Raw genomic sequence first — 25,063 nt, forward strand, 5'->3', positions numbered from 1 at the left:
CCAATCGCAGCTCGCGCTTCCCTCCTCCCCGGCCAATCGGCGCGCGGGGAAGGTAAATTTAAACCCCCCCCCTCCCCCTCCCAACTGGGATACGAAGCGAGGAAGCGTTTGTAAGAAAGTGCAGTCCCTCCGGGAGGCTAAGGGCGGGATTTTCCTCCAGCTGCAGCCTATCAGAGTGCAACCTCTCCAGAGAGACAGCCCCAGACTCCAATTGGGAGCAGCTTAATGTTTCGCTTTCGGGGAGCAGTTGGCTACAGCGTTGTTGCAAACTTTTTTTTTTTTTCCGAAAGCTTCGGTTTCCCGGGAGATCCCAGGCGGTGCGGTCGAGTCTCGGGGCCATGGCCAGAGGTAGCTTCCCAGGTGTCCGGCCCGCTGGCCCGGCTATTGGGGCGTCGGGAACGGGACCTGGGGGTGGAGAGGAGGGGGGAGGCTTCGCGTGGTCGCTCTTGCAGAACAAAGTTCCCTCACCCCACCCTACCTCGTCCGGTCCCCACGCTTCTTCCCGGCGCCTGAAGCTTGGGGTGAGGGGTCGGGTATAGGCCCCCTCTTAAAAGTTTCTTTCCCGTTACTGTATCCTTCGGGTCCAGGAAGAGAAGTGGCCCCTTCCCCCCAGCTGGGGGGACGGGGATGAGTTTTGAGGAGGGGGGCATTTGGTGGGAATAATTATTCACGTATTTTGGAGTGCTTTTTTTTTGACAGTTATCCTTAGAGTTGAGGGTGCAAAGCGTTGTTATCCCCGTTGTACAAGTAAGGAAACTGAGGCTGGAGGAGAGAGCTCATGGCCTTAGCTTCAGGGGCAGGAAGGGACCCTAGAGAGTTCTTTAGTTACAGTCCTTCCTCCTTTGACAGAGGAAACTGACCCTGAAAGAGATGAAAGTAACTTGCTTGACCCAGATCATCAGGCTCTCAGGCGATGTAGGGAATCCCTGGGTTCCCTATTTCAAAGGCAGATGCTGTTTCTGCCACAAAACTTAGAGCTTTCTTTCCTTACCCCCTTCCACTTTTCTCCAATGAAAACACCCAGCTCAGCTCAGGAGGTCAGTTGGGTGTTGTTGGGGGCATTTTGTATACATACATACATACATACATGTGTGTGTAAGTGGCAGCCTTGGTAGTCCTGTATGAGAGGTCTGTCTTTTTCCCTTCTGCTTGTTAGGAAATGGCCATAAGTAAGTTCCTTTTTCTTAAGAGACACTGTAGGATTTCTCCAGTTTTTTGTGAGGTGCCTTCATAAATGTTTTAGAGTTGGAAGGGATCTTAAGAGATCATTTATCCCAAATCACTCATTTTAGAGAAAGGTAAACTGAGGTAACCAGGAGCAGCAAGGTGACTGAATAGAATGGCAGGGCCTGAAGTCAGGAAGACTCATTTTCCTGAGTTCAGATCCCACCTCAGCACTGACTAGCTGTGTGACCTTAGGCAAATCACTTTGCCCTGCTTGCCTCAGTTTCCTCATCTGTAAAATGAGCTGGAAAAGGAAATAGCAAACCACACCAGTATCTCTGCCAAGAAAACCCCAAATGGGATCATGAATAGTCAGATGTGACTGAAACTAATGAACAACAACAAAAACAAATAACCAAAAAAACTGAGGTTCAGGGAAGTCCAGTTCTACATGCCCTGCCTCTGTAGTCCACCCCCTACTCATAAACTTGAAAAAATAAATGAATGAATGGTATGAGCTTTCCCAGGTCATTTAGCTAGTAGAGCCTGGTCAAGAATGGGAGTGAGATGCAATCCAGCTAAAAGAGTGTTTCCCACCTACTATGTGCAGAGCTTTGGGATGGGAGGATTGTCAGATTATCATGGCAGCTTACAGCCATACAGGAATTCTGAGGAGTAACTTGGTACTGTTTGGGTTGTCATGACACTGAAATTCACATCAGGAAGCAAACAACAACTGAGGGCAGATTTACAGCATCTGAGACAGTTGGGAGTGGACACCTCAAGCTGTTCAGTTGTGTCATTCTTCTAAACATTCCAAAGCACCATGTTACTGTTAGTTTATTAATTTATAGTCCTGTGGTACTCCCCATGGTACATTGGGAAAAGTTCTGGACCTGGACGCCAAGGACCTTGGTTTGGATCCCAGCTCTGTTGCTTGCTACTTACGTGACCTTGGGAAAGTTAGGTAATCTCCCTGTGCCCCAGTTTTCCCATCTGTAAAATGAACAAACTGGACTAGATGGCCTCTGAGGCCCCTTTCAGCTCTAAATATGCGAGCCCTCTTGAAGTACTCAGGAGTACTCAGGACTACGTCATCCCTGTTCTACTCGAAAGGAAGCTATAGTCTCCTGGAAAGAGCTTAGGTCTTGCAGTCAGGAGACTTCCATCAAATCTCAGCATTTACTTGTGGTATTTGAGACTGCAAGTCATGTAACTGCTAGGAAGCTGTTTTTTTTTCTTGTCAAATAGGAACAATAACATTTGATTTCTTGGCTTCATAGGAGTAATGTTGTGAGCAGGGTACTTTGTAAATGTTAAGGAGCAAGAGCGACATACAACTTGTTATTTAAATATCTTTAGGCTTTGTTATTCTCCTAAATTTCCCTTAGAAGGGTATGTTCAAGTGAGACATATCTACTTTGTAGATGGAAAAATGACGCACAAAATGTTTGAAATTATAGGACTTTATGACAGAACACTCAGAGAAAATTATGGTTAAAATATCCTCAAATGTTCAGTATTTTAAAGTATATTTGTCATTTAAAAGGTTTAGTCTGCTTAGACTTTCATGTAACAGTACCCCTTTTTATTTTGGGGGGGTCAAATGAATAATTGAAATTAATTTGATTACACAGAAAAGTCACCTTGCCATTTACAAATGTCTGTAAGTATTCAAAGAGATGCTAAGTATGTGTTCCCACTGTTAACTTGGCTATCCTATATATGGTGCTGACTCTCACTCTTAATTCAATGATTAGGATAACTCTCGCCCCATTTTCATTCCAAGGTCTAATCTGAGGCATAGTGAAGTAGAGAGGGCACTGGACCAAGTAGAAGGGAGACTGTCCTCTTTTCTGACTGTGACTCTCTGTGACCATGGGTTAGTCACTGTACCTCTGTGAACAGCTAAGTGGCTCTGAGAATTGAGGACTGGGTCTGGAATCACAAAGACCTGGATTTATATCTGGCCTCAAATTTCATAATTTGAGCTGTGTGATACTGGGCAGGTCATTTAACCTGCCTGCCTCGGTTTTGTAAAATGGGAATAAATAGTAATATGCTCCTTCCAGTGTTGGGTTGGGTTTTTTTTTTTTTTTAGGAACAAATAAGATAAGAAGAGGTAATAATAAGGGAGATATTTGTAATATTAGCACAATGTGTACTAATATTAGTACATACTAAGTGCTTAATAAATGTTTGTCTCCTTCCTTTCTTAAAGCCCTGTTTCCTCCTCTGTAAAATGGGGACAATATTAGGACTATTGACCTCACAAGGTTATTTTGAGGAAAGTGCTCTGTAAATGCAAAACCAAGGATGTCACTTAACTTCATTCTTTCCACCAATGAGAATCTTATGCAGATGTACCAGGCTTGAACTGGGATTACAATATGAACTATTATTACTGATCATGGAGTTTCTGAAAGGACCTATGATCTCATGAATTTTTCTAATGATACTAAAATTGATTCCTGCTTCTTAGAGTGAAGTCATTGTGTGGGGTTTGTTTTTTTTTTTAATAAATTTGATGGATACCTTATTTTTACACTGCCTAGAATTCACTTTGTATGCCTCCTGCTTCCTCTCCCAGAGAGCCAACCCTTCTAACAAAGAATTAAAAAAAGAAAAAGAGGAAAGAGAAAAAATTCCCATAGAAGACCTCCCACTTTTTGCCATGGAGGGGGAGTGGAGAGAGGTTTTTTTTTTATATCTCTTCTTTCACAGTTTGTTCTTTTTTAATTTCACGAGATCAAAGGCATTTTTAAAAAAGATCCCAGGAAAGGTTCTAAGAACCCCCCATTGTTTACATTTATACCTGTCCCCCCAACCCTCCCTTAGTACGCTGTGTTCAGTTTTAGTACAGAATTCTTATATGTTAATTCAACAAATATTTATGAAAGTGTTTTCTCTCTGTACTGTGTTGTGCTAGGAGTAACTAGGAGACACACGTGAAAAAGTCCCATAGCTGGGGGAAAGAAACATTGTAGCAGATAGATAAACGTCATTCCACTTGGTGGCTCGGACTGACTTGTGATTGCATCAGGGTACTGTTTCCAATCCTGACTTTGAGATGGGTGGGTCTCAGTATCTATCCACTAGCCACCCACGGGTACTTGAGTTCATAAATGCGTGCTGAATACAAAGTGACAAAAGATGGGGGGAGGAGAGAGAACCTGTATGCCCAGCATCATATTTGCGATTGGATTGTGGCTCCTTGGCCCTGTGCCATATACCCCCTATCACTAAGGCACAGTGTGTCCATTCCTTGCTAGATAGGCTGACATAGCTAACCAGTGACCAAAAAAAAAAAAACCCTTCAGTTTTTTCGATGTAGCTATCAAAAAACATGCTGCTATTCAAATAACCCGAGGCCCTCTTTTGTGACTTTGGGCGAGTCCTTTGACCCTAGCAGGGGTGGGAAACCTGCAGCCTCGATGCCACATGCAGCTTTCTAGGTCTTTGGGTGCAGCCTTTTGACTGAGTCCAAGTATTACAGAACAGATCCTTTTAATAAAGGGACTTGTTTTGTGAAGTTTGGATTCTGTCAAAAGGGCCTCACTCGAGGACCTTGAGGGCCACATGTGCCCCCCCCCTCGTTGCAGGTTCCCCAACCCCTGCTAGTACCTCAGTTCCCTAATTGAAAACATGGGAGCTAATGACAGCCTGAGACAGCTAGGTGGCGCAGTGGACTTGGAACAGGAAGACTCCTCTTTCCGAGTTCAAATCCGGCCTCAGACACTAGGCAAATCACTCCATGCTGTTTGCCTTAGTTCTCTCAACTGTAAAATGAGATGGAGAAGGAAATGGCTTTAAATCTCTCCAGTATCTTTGCTAAGAAAATGCCATCGGGGTCTGGAAGAGTCAAACTTGAATGAACGATAGCCACCCCTTATCCCTAGAGCATTAGGTCTCTAAGCCAAGCCTTCAGCCTCCTTTTCCTCCCTCAGCCTGTGGCTTAAAGTTAGGAAGGGAGGGCTGCTGGGGAAAGACTCCAAGACATGAAAAAGATCCCTCAGTAGTTCTTGGGTTTGTTATGCTTTCCCTCACCGCCATTCTCTTGTCCTTTTCTGATGGGTCCTAGGACCCTAGTTAAGAGAAACTCCCTGGAGTAGCCGTCTTTTCGCTGGTGCTACTTAACTTGCAGCTGATCCTGGTTTTGAAATTGTACAGTCAACAAATGCTTATCTCTTTCCCCCTCTCCTCCTTCCTTCATCTGCTAATTTCATTTCTCCTTTGGAAAGGTTAGTTTAAGGATGATCCAAAAGTATTTAACTGCCTCTCCCCCGCCGTCCCCCCGGATAGGGAGGAGTTGATGCTGCTTTTCCCTTCCCAGATAGCACGGACTAGAGCCAGGTTGGGGTCGGGTCTCCAATTCTCCGCTCTACCCAGGCCACAAAAGAATACCCTGGAATGTCAGAGCTAGAAGGATCCCTCCGAGATCATCTGGTTCAACCTTCACATTTCGGAGATGATGAAACTAAGTCCCGGGGAGTGTTAACGACTTACTCAGGGTCACGCATAGCTGGGTCTAGAACCCTGGTTAGTTCGGCAGCGCTCTTTCCAAAGACCCCTCCCCCCCTTGCCTCTCCCCACCCCCTTGGGTGGGATGGATGTGGAGGGGGATGGATGGGGTGAAGGGTTTCCTCCCAGGTGCCCGCCCAAGGGCCCAGCTTAGCGGGAAGAGGTTGGCGGCCCAGGCCGGACTTGGGGAGGGGACAGAGACGGGGGGGGGGGGGGGGGGGCGGGGGGCGGCGGGGGCCGGGGGCCCGGGCCGGCGGGGCTAGGGGGGGGCCCCGAAGCGGGCGCGCGCGGGACCGCGGGGGCGCAGCGCGGCATGCCCAGGGGGCGGGCTCGCCGTGCGCCCGGGCGCACGGCTCCGCGCCCGCCCTCGTTCGCGGTGGCCGGCCGGCTTCGGTGCCTCCGTCTCAGCCGCTTGCTCTCTCGCTCGCTGGCGGGGCCGGTGCCGGGGCCCTTTAAACATGGCTGCGGTGGGAGGCGCCGCGCCGGGCCCGCTTGGCCCCGCAGCCCGCCCCGCCGCGCCCTGAGCCTGAGCCGTCCCTCTCCCCAGGCAAGAAGATGTCCAAAACGCGCGCGGAGGAGGCGGCGGCGGCGACCCCAGCCGGAGGAGCGGCGTCCCCCGCCCCGGGCCCGGAGACTGTGGACAGAAGGGCACCGGCGCGGCCCAGGACCAACGGGGTAAGCCGAACCCGGGGGCTGCAGTCAAGAAAGGGTTAACGGGGGCCCTCCGAGCCCGAGGGGGTCCGCCGGGGGCGGTGGGACCCCGGGCTTCGAGGGGTTAATGGGGGACGGTCTGCAGTCACGAAGGGGTTAACGGAGGGCAGCCGCCCAGACCCGGGGGAACTCGGCCCGTCTCCGTACGCCTGCGCAGGATGGCACCCCCACCCCCACCCCCTAGAAAGTCCAGTCGGAACAACGCCCCGCTGCCCCAGGCCGGGGGAGCCGGCGCCCCCGGCTCCCAGCTGGGCCCGCGGTGACCACGTGGGCGCCCCCGCCCCTGCTCCCCGCCCTCCGCTAGGACGTGCCGAGCCGGCTACCCTATCCCGGCTGACCTTTCATCCCCTGCTCCCCGCACCCCCTCCGGGAAGCCTCCAGCCCCTCCGGGAGTTTCTCGTGGGGTCTGTGGTTGCTGTTTATTGGCCGGCCGAAGGGGCTGCCTAGTTCTTTCTGAACAAACCCACTCTGTGCTGGTAAGCCCACGGCAGCACCCAGAAAGACCAACTCTGGATCCCGGCTCTGCTGGTTGGCCCTGGGTGGGGGGTGGGGGAGCGGATCTTTGGCAGAAAGAAATCCACGGACTGGGGAACCTGTTTTACGGTCAAACTTGTTCTTTCTCCTGTTCCGGGAAGAGCTGACCGAGATCCTTGGCTGGTGACTCCTAACCCTCTGTCACTTGCCTTTAGCATTTCTCGGGTAAAAGTTGAGGACGGTCTTTGTGTCACTCCCCTGCCCCCATACTCTCTTTCTACTTCTCTCCCCTCCCCCCCACCAAGAGAAAAAGCAGCTTGGAAGAGGCAGAAGTATAAAATGTCCCTTTTAAAAAGGCCCAGATTGACTTCCTGCCTGGCAATCATTGCCCTATTATCATCCATATAAATTCCTCCTATTGTTCACGGCCTAGAAAAGTATTCTTATCTTTCATCGTTCTGACTTAACTCCTTACACACTGAAAATTTCTGCACACTGGAATTTTTTGCTTTGCTGTTAGTATTTCTCAGCTCCGCCAACAGTAGACTCTGTTCAGCCTCCTCAGCTTCACCCCACCCCCTTTTTTTCTATGATGGCAGAGAATGAGGTGCTCATATTTCACAAGTTCTCAAGGCCCCCTCCCAAGGTTGGCTTACAGAAATTTTCCCCACAGTGGTCAGTTTTGCCATCTCGATGTAAAGAATTGTTAGTTGCTTAACTTGGGGAGTTTATTGTGGGCAGTGCTTAGCATGCCAGGGGCTCTCAGTAAATACTGACTCACCAGCTGGACCAGATCAGTTGGCCTTGTTTGCCAAGGCCTTTCTTAGTACCATGGAAATCAGGCACGGAGAGTCCATGTCCAACTCCCAGGTAAACAGCCCAAGCTGGTTCTTCGGGCTTGGAGCTTCATCTTTATTTCTGGCAGATGTATGATGTGTGATGACCCCCAAGTGTTTGGTCCAGGTACTGTGCTCAGCAGCCTGCTCTTTTCAGGGCCATCTACACAGACCTTCCTTCACTTCAGTCCTCCTCCAGGACTTGGAAGTGACTGCGCTCAGCTCCCCGAGGCCCAAAACTGGTACCAGTAGAAGGTTAGCCCTGTCCAGTCTTAGCTAAACTGGAATAAATGGGTCTTCATTAAGACCCACCCCTGACGTAGCCCATAGACTGTGGTCCAGCCTGGAGAATAGGGCAGAAAGTTCATCACCAGAAGGCTGACCACTCAATAATGGATTTTTTCAATCACAACAACTGTGGAAAAATATTTATTAAAGCTCTGGGAAGGAGTTGTTGTCTATGTAAGTGGAGAGAATTCTCGAATTCTCCTGCCAATTAAAGCATGGGTCTTTGAAGTCCATACAGACCTTGTCATTCTGCTGTTCAGAAATACCCTTAATCTGTCATACTTAGTCCAGTTACTTGAAAGTCTTCAAAGAGTCTGTATGATCTGAAACTGGGTAATTCTGAGCAGCTGAAAATGGGAAGAGTTGAGGCCTTTCTTACTTGGGGGTGCTCACTTATAACATGCTATGCTCCCCCTCCCCTAAACCCCTTGAGAGGTATGTTGGCTTTTGTGAAGTATCCCAGATGTTTCTGACTCTGATCCCTTGGGGTTTAGTTTTTGACTGTGAATTTGTGTCTTTTTAGGAGAATGTATTTATGGGCCAGTCAAAGATCTATTCCTACATGAGCCCCCACAGATCCTCTGGAACTCGTCCTCCACTGCAGGAGGAAAACTCGGTTGCACATCATGATGTCAAATGCCAGGGGAAAGCCTTAACCGAATTGCACAAGAAAGGAGAGGGTAAGACTCTGAAGGTGTTCCTGTGTTGTACCTAGCTGGATATCACACCAGCTGTGGTTATGAGAAAGCTCTTACTGGCACGCACTTCCCAGTCCTGAGGCTGGTCTGTCTGCCACCCTGCAGTTCCATCTCGATGATGTAAAGGGTCACCTCCTTTTTAATGACCTTTACAACAGACCATTCTGTTTTGATCAAATTCATTTGGCTAATTTGGGTAGCACTGTGTGGGATCTCAGGTAGTATTAATGGAGGCCTAGTGTCTAGAACAAGGGACATGATCATCTCTAGCTTGGCCATACCACAGCCAGGGTATGGGATTCAAGCCTGGGTGCTGTATTTTAGGAGGGTCATTGACAGATGTCTTCTCGCAGAACTGGGGAAGCCTCAGAACAAAGAGTGACCAGACTGGGCCTAGGGACCCAAAGACTTCAGAATGGCAGAGCTAGGGGAGGGACTCAGAACAGAGTGACCAGACTGGGCCTAGGGGCCCGAAGACCCCAAAATGGCAGAGTTGGGAGGGGCCTGTAAACCCCAGAATGGCAGAGCTGTGAGGGCCTCAGAACAGAGAGTGACCAGACTGGGCCTAGGGGCCCAAAGACCCCGGAATGGCAGAGCTGGGAGCCAATTTAGAATACAAGATGTCAGAGTTAGGTAAGGTCACTGAGACCCTTTTAGGGCATCTGGCAGGTCAAAACTGTTTTCATCACCATACTTACATGTTTTAATTTCTACCATTGTGAATATTGAGAGAGATAACCCACATAAACAAAAGCTCCTCGAGGCAAGCGTCCTCAGTTTTTAAGAGTGTAGAGGGGTCCTGAGACCAAAAGGTTGAGAGCTATTGGTCTAATATACAGAATTTATTTTGCCTATGAAGAAACTGCCTGGGGGTGGGGGGGAAATAACTTGCCTTCATTCTCCGAGAAAGCTAAAGGACCCCTCCTGCCACATTCCCTTTTCTTTTCCTCATAGAAACTACGTTAGAGAGGGTGTTCAGGTTCACAGACCTGTTCACAAAAGCCTAGATGACTTATCATGGAGCAGGAACAGTAATGTTAGTATTATGGGGTAGTGGAGGTCCTTGGAGGAGAGGCTGTTAGGGGTGGGGTCTCCAAATGACCATTTAACATTACTTTTAGAGGAAAAACATGTTTAGTCTTCCAACTCAGCTGGCCTGTAAATAAGCTTTTGAACCATAGCTTGTTTATAAATTTGGAGACATCCCATTGTCTACAACTGGCCATGCTCTTTAGCTGTGGCATAGGGGAGGGGTCGTACCTATTGTCCCACATGCCCTGGGTCCCATCCCTGCCTACCCCCCCACCCCCATCTTCTGTACTCTACCCTTTGAGGCCCTGACCTTTGTTCTCTAAGCCACAGCCCTCCAGTTGGCATTAGGCGGTATGTGTATAGACAAAGCCCTGGGGTCCAGTCCTGACGCTGTAATTTCTGGACTGTGCCACTCTAAGCAGGTAACTCAGCTTACCTGAACTTTGGTTTCCTCACCTGTGATGCAGAGGTTACAGCTCTGGCCCAGGTACATCTTCCTCAGGTGAAGGGCAGAGAATTTAGTGATTGTGAGATGGCGGTTTGCTGAAGGCTAGTTCCCTGTTGGTGGCTCTTGGTCTCATGTCCCGGCCAGCTGCTCAGAGCTTGAGCTGTGCCCCGACTGGCGTGGTCCCCTCTCCTGCATTGGTGCAGACCCCGTGGCATCTCCTGTGGCTCACGTGTAGGGCAGGAGTCCTCCTCCCTTTGTGTTCTTTTTCAAGTTGGTAAGCAGCAGAGGACTGAGGTGAAAGGTTCTCCAGAAGGACACTGGGGTAAGTCGGTGTCTTTGTTCTCCCTTCGCCTACAGAGAAGAGAATTGGCGGCAACACCCCGGCAAGTTCTATGAAATCAGAAGAGCAGAAAGGCAAAGAGCTGAGGAGGGATTCTCTGGAGCCCCTTCCAAACCACAAATCCATAGCTGCAGGAAACCCCAAAGCCATGGCGCTGCCCGCCAACGCTGCTGATGCCGCCAGTGCGAAGCACGCCCCGAAGAAACCCCCCAAAACCAAGCAGGCCTCCAGGAGAAAGTAAGTGGTCTCCCTCCCTCGGGAAGATCCCGGGGCTCAAGGGGCCCTCAGCTGATCCCTCTCCCAGAGGATCACTGGCTAAAAGTGCCGCTCCACCTGTCCTGGCCTTTTCCAGGACAATGATCCTTCTTTTTGATCATCAGAAATTTTCCCAGGCTTTCCATATGGTAACAGTTGTGCTCATCAGTGCCTGATGTGCAGGTGGAGTCCCAAGCCCTTGTAGTAATTTGGCAGCACCCTCCACCCCCCAGATCTGAGCTCAGGCTGGGAGCCATTGATCTAGGCCCCCTTGCTCATTTTGCAGAGGAAGAAAAGTGGCCCAGAAAGTCGAAGGGCCTTGGCCAGGGTCACCTAGGAAGTCATAGAACAGACAGAATTCAAACCCAGGCCCTCCAACTCCAGAACTACCGCTCTCTTTACTGCATCACTTTGTTTCGGCAGCTGGTTTTCCACCTGTAATCCGTGGCACCTTTAGCTGGCCAGCAGTTGGTCCTTAGAGGCTGGGAGGAGGAGGGTCTGTGATCCTTTGCTCGACACCACCAACAAATGGTTTCTCACATCTGTGAGATTTATGGCTTGCCATTGCTGGGCTGGGCGGGGCTTCCCAGCCCCAGCTGCTGGGTAAGAGGGCAGCTTTTTTTTTTATAAATAATCTTCTTTATCATTTTATTTCTCATGGGCCTCTGCATGGCAAACTCTTTCATGTATTTCCTCTTGGATGGTGGTGCCAGAACATTTACTGAAAGCCAAGGGGGTGAGGGGAATAAAGAGTTGGGACCCTGAGGAACCCGCAGACCAAGGTGGCAGGTGGAACTTCAGAAATCCTTTCTGGCTTGCCTGCTGTGTGCAGGACACTGTCCCAGGAGTTTGGAATTCAAAGATGAATTCAGGAGACTGTGGCTTTGTAGGTGGGTGAGACACGCAGGTAACCATACTGCACGTTAGAACATGGCAAAGGGCAGGGAGAGCCAAGACAGAGTGGTCAAAGACAGGTGAGCAGGGTGGGGTCACTTGTAGGTGGGGAATCAGGGAGGACTTCCTGGGAGAGTCTTCATTCCAGGCATGCACATAAAGACCTGGGGGACCCTGGGCAAGTAATTTACCATCTCTTGCCACTTATCAAATGGCACTTCCCTCGTAGGGTTGTGAGATCAGTCAGCCAGCAAGCGTTAATTAAGCTCCTACTGTATACCATACATTAGTCTCTGCCATCAAGGGGCTCACAGGCTAAGGGGGAGACAGTACGAAGATGACTGCATACGAACAGGATACAGATGGGGGCCGGTCCCCGGAGGGCTGCCACAAGGCCTGGGTGACCCAGGAGAGGGTGAGATTTTGGCTGAGATTGGAAGGCAGCCAAGAGGAGGAAATGAGGAGGGAGAGCGCTCCAGGTGCGGGGACACAGCCAGGGCCAGTGTATGGAGTCTGGAGATGAAGGGCCACCACGGAAGCCAGAGTCAGCAGAGGGGAAATGAGTGTAAGAAGGCAGCCTGGGCACAGCCCAAGGCACCACTCACATGCAGGCCAGGGCTGCTGTTAGGAAGGCATGTAAGTGCAAAGGGCATGGGAAATGTTCCAGGTTTGCTCTAGAACAGAGTGCATGAGGGAGAGAACCATGGACTAGAAATGTTTGCAAAGGGAGCAGAGGCTTTGCCAGGACAGGATCTTGCTCAGCAGCCAGAGGCGTAGGGGTGTGCCCTCCCACTCGTGGGGGGATGGCACATGCAGTTGATCAGGCATTTAGGAGGCCCCTACGTAGTAGGTCGGGTATTGTGCCTACTATGTGTCAGGTGCCTCCGTGCTTGGGATATAAGTAGAAAAGGAAGACATTTGCTGGATTCAAGGAGCTGTTCTAACAGGAAACAGCAGGAACATCTCTAGAATTAGGGAAGTTTACCCACTCCAGGTAACCTTAGGAGAGCAGCACTGGCAGCCGGCAGCCCCAAGAAAGGCCCCTCCTGGGTGGTGGCTTTGGAGCTGAGGCTTGGAGGCAGCCAAGGGCCGGCTTGGAGGAGGGTTCCTAGAGTGCCAGCAGCAGCAGCATGTTCAGGGAGCCACCAGGAGGGCAGGGAGGGGAGGAAGGCAGAGCCAGACCAGGATGGCAGGAAGAGGGGCCTGGCCACCAGTGGGAGAAAGGACAAGGCAAGATCTGGGGGCAGAGGTGCAGGGAGGGTAGCCTGGAGTCCAGTTTAATGGGAAGGGGGTGCAGGGAGGGTAGCCTGGAGTCCAGTTTAATGGGAAGGGGGTACAGGGAGGGTAGCCTGGAGTCCAGTTTAATTGGAGGGGAGAGGGGGGTACAGGGAGGGTAACCTGGAGTCCAGTTTAGTTGCAATCTAGGGCCCTCGAATGACTTCAGTGAGCTCAAAAGCCTTTATTAAGCTCTTACTGCATGCCAAGCATTGGGATTACACATAGTTAAAACAAGATGGTTTTTTTTGGGCGGCGGCAACAGCAGAAATATGCATATTTATTGCAAGAAATGTGTTTGGTTTGGTTTTTGTTTTGAATTTATTTTTCCTAGTGGGGTGAGGACTGGAAGGGAGAGAAAAGGAATTTCACTTCATTTTTTAAGATTGAGAGGTGAGGTGCACTGCAGATGTGAGTGTGGCTGCATTTTCAGCTGAAGTCACTATATCATTGGCTTTACTTAACTTTTATTTCATTACAAGAGACCTCTCACAACGTGGAAATAAACTAAATATTTTTGATGCAAAAACAAAGCATGCCAACAAACCTTTTTTGAAAGGAAGGATCCTGGCAATCAGGTGTGATGGCCCCCACCTGTGATCCGTGCCATGGCAGCCTTAGGGGCTTGGAGCAGCCCCAGGGCTGAAGCCAGTGGGGTGTCTGTGCTAAGATTAACACTAATACCATGAGCCCCTGAGACCATGAGGCTGACAGGCTGCCTGAGGAGCTGCCTCTGTGCTGGGGGCGGCTAGGTGGCACAGTGCATAGAGCACCAACCCTGAAGTCAGGAGGACCTGAGTTCAAATCCAGCCTCAGACACTTGACACTAGCCCTGTGACCTTGGGCAAGTCACTTAACCCCTTCCCCCCTCCAAAAAGACCAAAAAAACCAGACCTTTGTGCTGCTTGGGAGTGCCCTTCCACCCTGGGGGAGACCCAGTCTCCATAGACATTAAGATGCACTAAGTTCTTCTGACATCATCTCCCAGCCTCATCCCCATCATACAAATAGAGACAGGCTCAGAGAGGTTCACTTAGCCACAGGTCTGAGGTACCAGCTCTTGCCCCATGAGTGCCGAGCTCCCTGCCACTCCAGTAAGGAGCTTGCCACTCTGTGATCTCATTTCCAGAAGGCATTTGCATCTGCTTTCTCTGATGGAGATGGCTTATGCCATTTGGGCTCCCAGCTTGGAGCTCTTGTGCTGACCCCAACATCATCTTCCTCCCCACAGAGCTCAGGGAAAAACTCAACAGAATCGCAAAGTCACTGACTATTATCCCGTGAGACGAAGCTCCCGAAAGAGCAAAGCCGAGTTACAGGTAAGCGAATAGGCGGGCACACAGACGTGGGCCTCCTTCTGGGGTTGGGGGGGCAGCCAAAAGCCACCCAGGGCCTGCCAGTCTAAGTATGTTGGACCAGCCTAGCTCAAAGGCCATATCATTCAGCCCGTGGCAGACCTGCCTCCCTGCCAGCTTCCAGCATGGATTTTTCTTTTTGATTTCTTTTTTTTTGTTGTTAGTTTATTTTTTGTTTTCAGCATTCACTTCCACAGGATTTTTGAGGTCCACATTTCTTCCCTACATCTCCCCCTACCTCAAGACAGCATGTATTCTGATTACCCTTTCCCCAATCTGTCCTCCCTTCCATCTCACCCCACTCCCTGCCTCTCTTATCCTCTCCCCCCGCACTTTCTTGCAGGGCAAAATAGATTTCCATACCCCATTGCCTGTACATCATATTTCCCAGTTGAGTGTAAAAACAATTTTTATCATTCATTTTTAAAACTTTTGAGTTCCACATTCTCTCCATTTCTCTCTCCCTATTCACCCCCATTGAGAAGGCGAGCAATTCAATATAGGTTATACGTGTGCAGTCATGCAAAATGCTTCCTTAACAGTCATGTTGTGAAACATCACTGATGTTTCATGGAGAAGTTTTCCTAATAGCACCAGATCTCACCAGGCCTCAGGGAGAGAAGGCATCTCAGCAGTCCTGCTGTGCCTCTGCTATCTGGCCACCATATCCTCCATCAAAGCCCCCGTGGCCCATAGGCTGGGTCTCTAAAAATGGGAACAGGAATAGCTATTCTCTGTATGTGTCCTTGTGCTTCTGTGGTATCCTGGATCTGGCTCTAGCTACCAGCCTTTCCAACACTGTCGCTAGTAGGTGCCAGGCACTGGTCTAAGCAGTGGGATCAATACAGCAGATGTTTAGCGCCTGCTTAGCACAGGACACGGTTTGGATGAGTTCCCTGAGGACTGAGGCTGTGGGCATCTTGCCTAGTAAAGTGGTAGCCTCAGGCCCAGAAGTACACAGCTGGCATACCAGGTTCCGTCCTAATCAGCTAGAGGGGAACTTGGAAGACTTCCTGGAAGAGGCAGCATCTTGATTGGACACGAAAGGATGCCTAGGAGTCCAGCAAGCCAAGAGCAGGAGGGAGGGTGGGCCCAGAGCAAAGGAAGGCACAGAGGTGGGAAAGCACCATCTATGTTGAGGGGCAAAGAATAGCCCAGCTTGGCTAGGGCAGGAGTTCATAACATGGAGTTTGTGAATGGGAGTTGGCTTGGTTTTTTTTTTTTCATATTTTGATAATAGGATTTTAGTATAATTAGTTGCTGTTGTAATTCTATGTATTTTGTTATATGCATTTACAAACACTCTGAGAAGGTTCTCACGGGTCCAGGACAAAAGAAAGGGCCAGAGCATAGAGCAGAGGAGGGGAGTCTGGTGAGATGGAGCCAGATGTAGCAAGCTTTCAATGCCAGGTGAAGAAACTTGAACCATAATGATGGCGATGGCATAGTGGAAAACCACGGAAAATACCCTGTGCTCTAGGCAAACTAAACTGTTCCCTGTTTCTGGAAGCCAACCTGTGCTTCCCTCCTTCCCTGAGGGGACCTTTCCCCAAATCCGGAATGCTCCAGGCTGGCAGCGGGCCTTTCTCTGTAGCATGATGGGTGAAGGTGTTCTCTAGCCTTAAAGATTTCAAAGCTAGGGCCTGTATGGAAAGGACAGCTAGGTGGGAGTGACCTGGACAGGATGGGAACCTTAGGCCTCCAGAGAGGAAGGCTGACTCTTGGAAATGAAGAAGGGAATGGGAAGACACCATCCCTAATTGTGTGTCTGGAAGCCCAGAAGGCTCCCCCATCCCTGCACTTGGGGCTTCAGAGGAGTGGCCCTATGGAATGGGAGTGTTCCCATTTTACAGAGGAGAAAGCTGGAGGCCAAACCCGCCCAGGGGCACACAGGTGTCAAAAGCAGAATTGGAACCCCATTGATTTCTCCATCAGGTCACCTTCCTGAAGGATAATTTTACAGAATGGGTGGGGTGCTGACAGCTAGCTCATAGGAAGTGCTGAGTAAAAGCTTGCTATGGGCCAACACCCAGAAAGTAATTCAGTCTAAAAACCTCAATAATCACACTGCCAAGGGCTCCAACAGACCCACATGAGCAGGCATTGACGGACAGCTAGCAGGCATGTCTGGGGTCATCCTTCACCTCTTGAAGTTCAGATCCGAGTAGACAGCCCTGGCCTTCCCCACTCCATCCCTGCCCTCGCCATCAGGGGCATCGTGGGAGGAGCTGTTTGGTCCAGGAGGTGCTTAGCGCGTGTGCTGACATGAGGGGCTTCAGGGCCCCTCTCCTTCTCCACTGCTTTGCCCCCATAGACCCAAGCTCCCTCCTCTGAAGGAAGGAGAGGGATGGATGAGGTAGTGCCCAAGGGCCCCTCTAGGTCCAGATCCACATGCTGCTATTGAGGCAGGTAGGTTGCCCAGTGGGTAGAGCACCAGGCCTGGAATCAGAAATGCCAGAGTTTAAATCCAGCTTCAGGCACTTACTGGCAGTATAACCTTGGACAAGTCACTGGCCTCTGCCTGCCTCAGTTTCCTCAACTGTAAAATGGGGATAAAAGCACCTGTTTTTATTGTTGTGAGGCTCAAATGAGATAACATTTGTAACGTTCTTAGCATAGTGCCTGGCACACAGTAGGTGCCTAATAAGTGCTTGTTCCCCTTCCCGGAAAAATCCTTTAAACCATGGGCTCAGCTCAGGAAACGTTGACTTCCTTTCACCTTACAGTAGGGAGTGGCCAGAGAGTACTTACATGGTTTTCCTTCTGTCTCTATCTAGTCAGAAGAAAAGAGAAAACTAGATGAATTAATTGAAAGCGGGAAGGAAGAAGGCATGAAGGTAAGGCGGATGTTAACCACTGGGAGATAGCAGTTGCCCAGGGTGGGCTGCCAGGTCTCACTGCAGGGCACATTATCTGGGCACCTTTCCTGTTGTCTCTGGCGGTCAGGGACTGTCAGGCCCCAGGTTATTTTTTTCTAGGGACCAGCTACCAAAACTTTTTCCCATAGACATAGCTTTACTCCCAGACTGGGAAGTAGCAATGGGATCTAAATATCTGAGTGGATCCTGCAGGAAAAGTTTCAGGCGGGGAAGTCTTTAGGGCCTTCTTGTGGAGGCCACATCTGCAGAATTCTCTAATTGTCACTTAGGACTTTGGTCTAGAGGGTGTTCAAGAAAGAGGCAATAACAAATCCTGCCATCTTGGCCAATCCGTAACTTCCAGTGGTTCCCCATTCCTGCCAAGATCCCATAGAAAGTCCTTCCCTTCATACTCTGGTCCCTTCCCACCATCCCTGGCTGCCTTTTCTGCCCCCAGTGACACTGTCCATCTTGCTAATGCTTGCAGCTAGGGTTATCTCCCCTCACCGGGCCTTCTCCCTGGCCTGGGATTCTTCCCTTCTCTCCCTCCCCTCCTGTATTCTTTTAAGACCCAGCTCAGATCCTGCCATCTGCAGGATACTATATCAACCTCCAGCCCACTTTAGTGCCTTCCCTCTGAGAGTCCTTCTGATTGCGTAGAACACTGGATGTGTTCTTCTGTGTACACAGGTGTTTACAGATGTCTCCCCTCTTAGACTGTGAGCTCCTTGTGGGTTTTTTTGGTACTTGGTATCCCGGGTACTGAATGCAGTGCCTGACGTAGAATAAGCACTTTAATAAATGCTTGTTGACTGACTAGCTGAGGAAGGGACAGCAGCAAGGGCTGCATTAGAACCGTCAAGTTTCCAACCCAACTCTTGGGCCACCTGGGTATAAATTCAATGTGTCTGAGGTGAACTTTATGCTGCCAGTAAACAGGCTGCTCAGAAAATGCAGGAGGACCGAAGTAAGGAGAGTGAGCAGACTCTGGCTTGGCACGGTCAGGTGTCCCCAGGCTGAGAAGCTCCCTTCAGCCTGCATGGACCTTGACGGAACCTCAGAACAGGAGAGGGCCTCCAAGGCCACCAGGTGGAGCCCAGGCCTGAAAGTTATCCTGACCACAGGAGTTACTGTTTTTCCTCTTGGAAACATCAGACCAAGGGCCCCCAAGGGTGAGGGGTAGGGTGTGGACTAGGCCTGGAGCCAAAAGACTGGAGTGCAAATCCTGCCCCAGACGCTTAGTAGCCTTAGAGAAGTCACTTAGCCCCAGTTCTTTCTATAAAGGGATAATCAGAGCACCCTCCTCCACAGGTTTGTGAGACCCCAAAAATATCATGGATGTAAAGCACTTTCAAAACATCATAGGCACATGAGCTATTCTTGATAGCTCTTGTGTGACCATGGATAAGTCATTTCCTTCTGTCCCCCAGACTCCTTTCTCAAACCCTTGACTTGCAGATTAGGTACCAGCTCCACGTGAATAGAGGGAGTTTTACCCTGAGAGTTCCCTGGACCAATGAAATGATCAGTGTTGAGGTTTTTAAAAAGTGCTCACCTCCTGAGACCATCTCTTTATTCCTTCCATGAAGCCTTCATCAAGCACTTGCTGAGCTCTTGGGATAAGAAAGGAGGAACCCGTCTTGGACAGAGAGCTGACCTCCAAGGCAGGAGTGGGAGCTCCTGGGGTAGAGGCTGTTTTTGCCTTTCTTGTATGCCAGGCACATCCTAGGTGCCAAATTAATGCTTGCCAAGCCACCTGGGTTTGTGTCTCACTGAAGGGCACACTGACCTTGGTCAAGTTCCTTGACTTTCTAGGCAGCTCTAAAAGACCACTAGGTGTAGAAAAGGTTCCCACGTCCACCAAGAGAGTGAGTTTCCGCATCCAGGAGTTTGCTCTACTAATGGAATTACTGCCTATATGTCAAGTATTAGTCCTAGGGATACAAATGGTTGATACTGTATTGGAGAAATACAATCTGCACCGAGACAATGAAATGAAAACTGTCTACAGACACAGGGTTTTTCTGGGGGAAAGGAGGCAGCAATAACTGGGAGAGTGAGGAGAGGCCTCAGGCAGGAAGCGGCTCCAGAGCTAGGTGGTAAAGGAGCTCAGGTCTTCTGCTGGGGAAGGCAAGAAGGGACTTCATTCCAGGCATCAGGAACAGGCTATACCGAGGGAAGAAGAGAGGAGATAGAGAGTCGTCTGTTGGCAGGTCTTTGACCAGGGAGCCAACTTGGCTGAGAGCCAGAGTGCATGAAGGCAAGAAATGTGCTGTGGGCCCCGCAGTGCCTATAGCCAGCCAGTGGAGGGCTTTGGATGGAATATGAGTGTGTTCAGAGAGGAAGTCACTGAGCTTTTGGAGTAGGGGAAGGACTTGGTCTGACCTGTCTTGTAGGAATCACCAGACGGACCGGAGGCATTTAGGAGATGATTGAACTGGTCCAAGCAAGAGGTGATGAGAGGGCCATGTGATTGGAGAGAACGGGACGACAAGCCAGCAAGGCTTAGCGACTCTTTAGATGTGAGGGTGTGAGGGAGAGTGAACAATCAGGGATGGCTCAAAGATTTTAGACCTGGGTGATGGGAGGGATGGTGCCCTAGGCAGAAACAGAGACAATGAGCAAAGAGGAGAGTTTGGTGGGAAACGTAATGAGTTCTGTTTTGGACAAGTTGAGTTAAAGTAAGCTTTAGAACAGTTAACTCATTAGTCAGGTTCAGTAGGTTCCCCATTGATATCTGACCCTGCTCAGGAGAGAGCCCAGGGCTGTTCATGTGTTGACCCGGAAATCATTTGCATAGAGAGCTCCACCCTTTGCTCCTCAATTTCATCACCTGAAGGTTTACTAAATACTTTATATACAGTATTTCTGTCTCTGGAGCGCAGGGGACAAGCTCTTTTAGGAGGCAGCCCCTCAACTACTTGAATACAGCTTTCCTGTCCCATCTCTCTTCCCGGGTGAATGAGCTAGCCTGAGGCTGACGTGATTTCTAGGCCCTTCTTCATGCTTGTTGACCTGTCCCCCGGTGCTCTCCAGCTTATGTTTGCAGCATGTCCTATCTAAAACTGCACATCATATTCTAGGATGTGGTCTGACCCAGGACTCCCATCCCCCTGGCTGCAGACACTCTGCCTCCCTCAATGGTATTAGCTGTTAGCCTGCAGTCCACTAAAACCCCCAGAGTGTTCAGAGTAAGGATTCTGGTCACAAGACCACCCCCATCTTACTCTCATGAAGTTGATTGGAAACCAAATACAAGACTGGACGCAGATCCCTGTGGGTTGTATTTCATCAGATTAACCCACGGGATGATGAGACACATGAACCGATAGGAGACTGTCGTTGGCAAGCCCCTTTGCCTAGGGGAGCGGTCATCCTCTTCCCCAGCCCCAGCCCCATAGCAGGCCTGTCAGCAGCACTTGGCCTTGTCCACCGATAGAGCGCGTGTCAGAATGCTCTGCTCTCATTCCGTTCGTTCAAAATGCCAGCCGTTGTCTCGTGTCTTTGGTGGTTCTGTTTTTTCCCTTGGGAAGGAAAGGCCTTTGAACTTGCCTTGACCATGTCCCCTCTTTCTCATCACTTCCCACAGATCGATATCATTGATGGCAAAGGCAGAGGAGTGATCGCCACCAAACAGTTTACAAGAGGAGAGTTTGTGGTGGAATATCACGGGGACCTCATTGAGATCACTGATGCCAAGAAGCGCGAGGCTCTGTATGCTCAGGATCCTTCAACAGGCTGCTACATGTACTATTTTCAGTACCTGAGCAAAACCTACTGGTAAGTCAGTCCTTGGAGCACCTCCGGTCATTTCCTCTTAGGCCGATGACTGGGCAGACCAAGGCGCCCGACAGCCACCGGCAGCATCCTCCTCCCAGGCAAAGACTCCTGCTGGTGGAATGAGGAGAGAGATGCCCTTTCTCTTTTCTTTAGGACGCAGACTGTTCGAGACAGATCTCATCTCACCTGCGGAGAACAAGGAGCTTTGGACTAGTCGGATAGAAACACCTTAGCCAATTGACCTTGCTTTTTCAGCAGGGTCACCTCAACGAGGAATTCTTCCAGAGTCCGCTGGCCCTCCCGGGGCCATCTTTTTTTTTTTTTTGGTTGTTTCTAAAACAAATCCCACATTTGTTTTCCAAGCCTGTGTTAAGAGTGGGAAAGGATTCTTACTTGGCTGAAAAAAATCCCTCCCTTTAAAAAAAATCATTTTAATTTAACCCTCTATTCTTTCCTCTTTCCCCTTGCCCTCACTGCCATGCCAGTGTGGATGCCACTCGAGAAACAGATCGTCTCGGGAGACTGATCAATCACAGCAAGTGTGGTAACTGCCAAACCAAACTCCACGACATCGACGGCGTGCCTCACCTCATCCTCATCGCCTCGAGGGACATCAAAGCTGGCGAAGAACTTCTGTATGACTATGGCGACCGCAGCAAAGCTTCCTTAGAAGCCCACCCGTGGCTCAAACACTGATCTGTGCTTCACTGGACAAAGTCCCCTCGAAGGGAATTAGTTTTTTGGGGGGGTTTTTTACACCTAATCTTAGTGGATTACTTCTGATGTTTTTAAATCTATTAAAATGCCTTTTCACTGTAGTATTTAAAAAAAAAAATCTGCTGCAGGTTCCCTCCCCGGCAGGCTTGCGCAGATGGCCTTAGGTTACCAAAACCTTTTCTATTTCTAGTTATTTTGTACGTTTTTGCAAACAGACAAATCTGGGCTTCCCATGCATGCAGTCAAAGACTTGGTGCAGGTTTTATAGGGAGATGAAAATCTGAATTGTGGACTTAAGCAGTCCTACTGCCTCCAGCTAAAAAGCAGTGACTTTCCACATCCCACTTTAGGGAGCAGGTCAGGATGGAACATGCCTAACTTCTCTCCTGTTCTCCAACTTCTTGTCCTAATAATGACTTGACATGTGTACATATATATATAATATATATTTTTAATGTTTCATAACAGGCCAGTCCCTTCCCCTTCCCAACCGTTTGCTTTTGAAAGTTTCCTGTCCCCACACCACCACCACCATTCATCACACTCATCACTGCTTTTCTCAGGCTGCCCCATTTGGGGTACCAATATCCCCCCCCCAATATCCACCAGCTGCTCACCCAACCAGACATGGGCAGGAAGAAGTCTCTGAATTTCATCCTCACTTCCCCTCCCAGAGCAGGGCTTCCTATACTGGGGCTTAATCCTCTCTAGAAATGTGAACACTGAATTTATTCAACAATAACTACTTAGATGTATATAAGTTCTTAAGTGAGTCAAGTTGCTGAATTCTTATAGAAGAAATCCAAGATGGTACTTTATTCTGTTGGAAAACAGAATTCTCTAGCGGGACCAGAAATCTTCCCATCTTTCTCTTCTCCATCACCCCCTACATACCTGATTTTTTGTTTGTTGGGCTTTGGTTTTTGGTTTTGGTTGGTTTATTTGGTTTGTTTTTTTTATTTGCTGGGTAGAATCAGCAAGATTTGCTTCCACATTATATCAGGCAACCTGGTGGTTTTCCTGAATATACAGCTATGAATTAAAACAGGAGTCTCTCTTAAAGAGAAAAGTAGGAGCCTAGCCTCATGGTCACAGGTGTCCTAGGCACTCAAGCAAGGGGGTAAGGGCTTAAGGCTCAGGGCCGAAAAAGGAGATGAGAATTTGGACTTCAGCTGAAATGGAAGAGGTGGCTTATCCCTCTCACAGAACAGAGCTGATCCATCATTTCAGTCCACAGCCAGGGGACTAAAGTGAGCAAGTGTTGACCTTGGCAGTATGCCCTTCTGGCTGCAGGGAAACCTGAAATGGGGAGGGTGCATACAGGGCTCTCCCCTCCTCCTTTCTGTTCCCCTGGGGTTTGTCATGGTGCTACCTAAGAAAGTCTTCCCCTCACCTTCCCTGGTCGTCAGGGAGTTGGAGAATCAATCAGATGACCGTGTCAATGTAAGCTTATTTGTTTTGGTTGTACCTGTTTGTGGTTTAGCCTTGAATTTTAAAAGCAGACTTGAAGAGTATTTGTCTCTGTAAAAAACAAAACAAAAAAAAGGATAAAAAATTAAAAATATTTATTGCCAACTGCCTCCTATATTTTGTTTTGTTTTTCCAACTCTTATAAGACCATGGGTAGGAATGACTGAAACTCCGAAGTCTGAATCTTTTTTTCTCTAGCTTTCTTAGAAACTTGGGGGGGGAGGGTAGTTTTTGAAAATGAATCGACTTGATGTTTAGAAAGTTTTCTTACTCTGTTAGTTCTTTAACCAAACCTAGCAGGCTTTAGAATTCACCAGATCCTAGAGTATCAGAGCTGGCAGGGGGGAGAATGTTGGTAGTTGATGGCTCACTCCTTTAAGCTCGTAGATTTAGAGCAGGAAGAGATCTGGTTTGTCATTTCATTCATCCTACCACCCTCCTCCTCCACCCCCCATTTTCAGGTGAGGAAAGTGAGACTCAAAGGAAAAGGATCTGTACCAGGTGAGTAGCCAAGGTGGTTCTCAAACAGGGGTCCTTGGATTCCAAACCTATAATGATGCCTTTCTATGCCTTTCTCTTTGTAGTTTCACATCACAGTTATTTGTGGCTATGCTGTACTCCCCTCTCCTACACCCTTCCTATTCCTAAACTTGTATAAAAGCAATCTGTGGACAGCATTAAACTAGCACTCAGTTTGGAGTCAGAAGGAAGGACTTAGATGTAAATCGTGGCTCTTAGGACACATTTCCTCAGTTTCCTCAAATCACCTCCAAGGTCCCTTCCAGCTAGGATCTTATGAAAACGGATAGTATTTTTCCCAGCACCCTGCCCTCTTGTGTCCCCTTCCCTCTACCCAGAGGAAATAGATCTGTTTTGTTATTCACGACTTATATCAGTTTCTGTTGGGTTATTGATTTTTTTCCCCCCACAATTACCCAGAATTCAATTGCCTTTCAGTTTTCTTTTTATTAATATTATTGTTGATGTGTACATTATTGTGGTTCCGCTTTTTTGTTCCATTCTGCTGTTTTATAGACGTTTTCCCATGTTTCTTGTCTCATTTTTTACATTTTTGGGAAATGTACTTGGCTGTAGACTGTAGAAATGTACTTTGGGTCTGTACTTGGCTGTAGACTGCAGCAAATACATGACTACAGTGCAGACTCCCTGGAAATAGGGAATCTCTTGCTTTATTTGTACCCCCAGCACCCAACACTGATCTTGGCACATAGTAGGCACTTTAGAAATGGTTTTTTTTGTTGTTGTTTGTTTTTTGTCATTCGTTCCCAGATGAGGCTCCCCTCTGTAAGAGATACCACAGTCTTCCCCATTTCTGGCCCAGTTTTACCCACAGGGCCTGCAGCCCAGGTGTGGGGCCTACATCGGGGCCCCTGACCTGTGGCAGCCCCTGCAGCTGCTGCTTTCATAATGACCACACTTGTCTTTATCCTCACCCTGGAGGCGGCAGGGAGCCATTTTTATCTTTCTCAATATGAGAAAATCACAGTCCTTCCCTAAAGAAACAAACATTTGTGCCTTTGGAAGACCACAGGTGGCTCTGAGAACTTTTGCCTGGGTCTGCCTAGTTATGTGCTAGTCTTACCTTCTTATTCCACTGCTGTTTTCCTCAAGTCTGCAGTTCCCAGTGAAGACAGATCATCATCATAACAGGCTCCACAGCACAGTGAATAGACAGTTGACCTTATATCAGTGAAGACTGAATCTTGAGTCTGGCCTCTGGGTCACCTGGCTAACTTCCCAATTCTCTAAGCACCTCTCTAGGACCATAAGCTGCAGAAAAGGGACTGACCTGCATTGTAGAAGATTAGTCTTATCCAGGATTTCCCTTTGCCAGTAAAATTACAGGTGCTGGTCACATCCTCATCCATATTTTTACCCCAGTAATAAATCCTTTAAGGAGTTATGCCATTCCTGGGTACGTACCCT

General features: G+C 49.0%; 1 protein-coding gene across 5 annotated transcripts; it reads left to right on the forward strand.

The window, feature by feature from the left end:
* Nucleotides 1-194: 194 nt before the first annotated feature.
* On the forward strand, nt 195-23,221 carry KMT5A (lysine methyltransferase 5A). 5 transcript variants are annotated; one of them, XM_069081803.1, is made up of 8 exons: nt 196-348; nt 6,233-6,360; nt 8,518-8,674; nt 10,530-10,749; nt 14,168-14,255; nt 17,069-17,128; nt 20,739-20,929; nt 21,415-23,221. In XM_069081803.1, exons 1-8 carry the CDS (start codon nt 339-341, stop codon nt 21,623-21,625), a joined length of 1,065 nt encoding a protein of 354 aa, XP_068937904.1. In that variant the 5' UTR covers nt 196-338; the 3' UTR covers nt 21,626-23,221. The 5 variants fall into 5 exon arrangements, with proteins under 5 accessions (XP_068937907.1, XP_068937904.1, XP_068937906.1 ...); XM_069081805.1 differs by lacking the exon at nt 196-348 and adding an exon at nt 5,479-5,703; XM_069081804.1 differs by lacking the exon at nt 196-348 and adding an exon at nt 5,746-5,848.
* The last annotated feature ends 1,842 nt before the right edge of the window (nt 23,222-25,063 follow it).

Source organism: Petaurus breviceps, unplaced genomic scaffold (assembly GCF_028583685.1).
Source record: "Petaurus breviceps papuanus isolate PSGF00001 unplaced genomic scaffold, PetGlider_PUasm1.0 99, whole genome shotgun sequence".
In the NCBI taxonomy this organism is placed as follows: domain Eukaryota; kingdom Metazoa; phylum Chordata; class Mammalia; order Diprotodontia; family Petauridae; genus Petaurus; species Petaurus breviceps.

What these genes read in the sequence shown, in the direction of transcription:
- KMT5A (XM_069081803.1), top strand. An exon ending in AAGCAGGCCTCCAGGAGAAA is followed by an intron (nt 10,750 to 14,167) that starts GTAAGTGGTCTC and finishes TCCTCCCCACAG; the next exon opens with AGCTCAGGGAAAAACTCAAC. An exon ending in TACCTGAGCAAAACCTACTG is followed by an intron (nt 20,930 to 21,414) that starts GTAAGTCAGTCC and finishes CTGCCATGCCAG; the next exon opens with TGTGGATGCCACTCGAGAAA.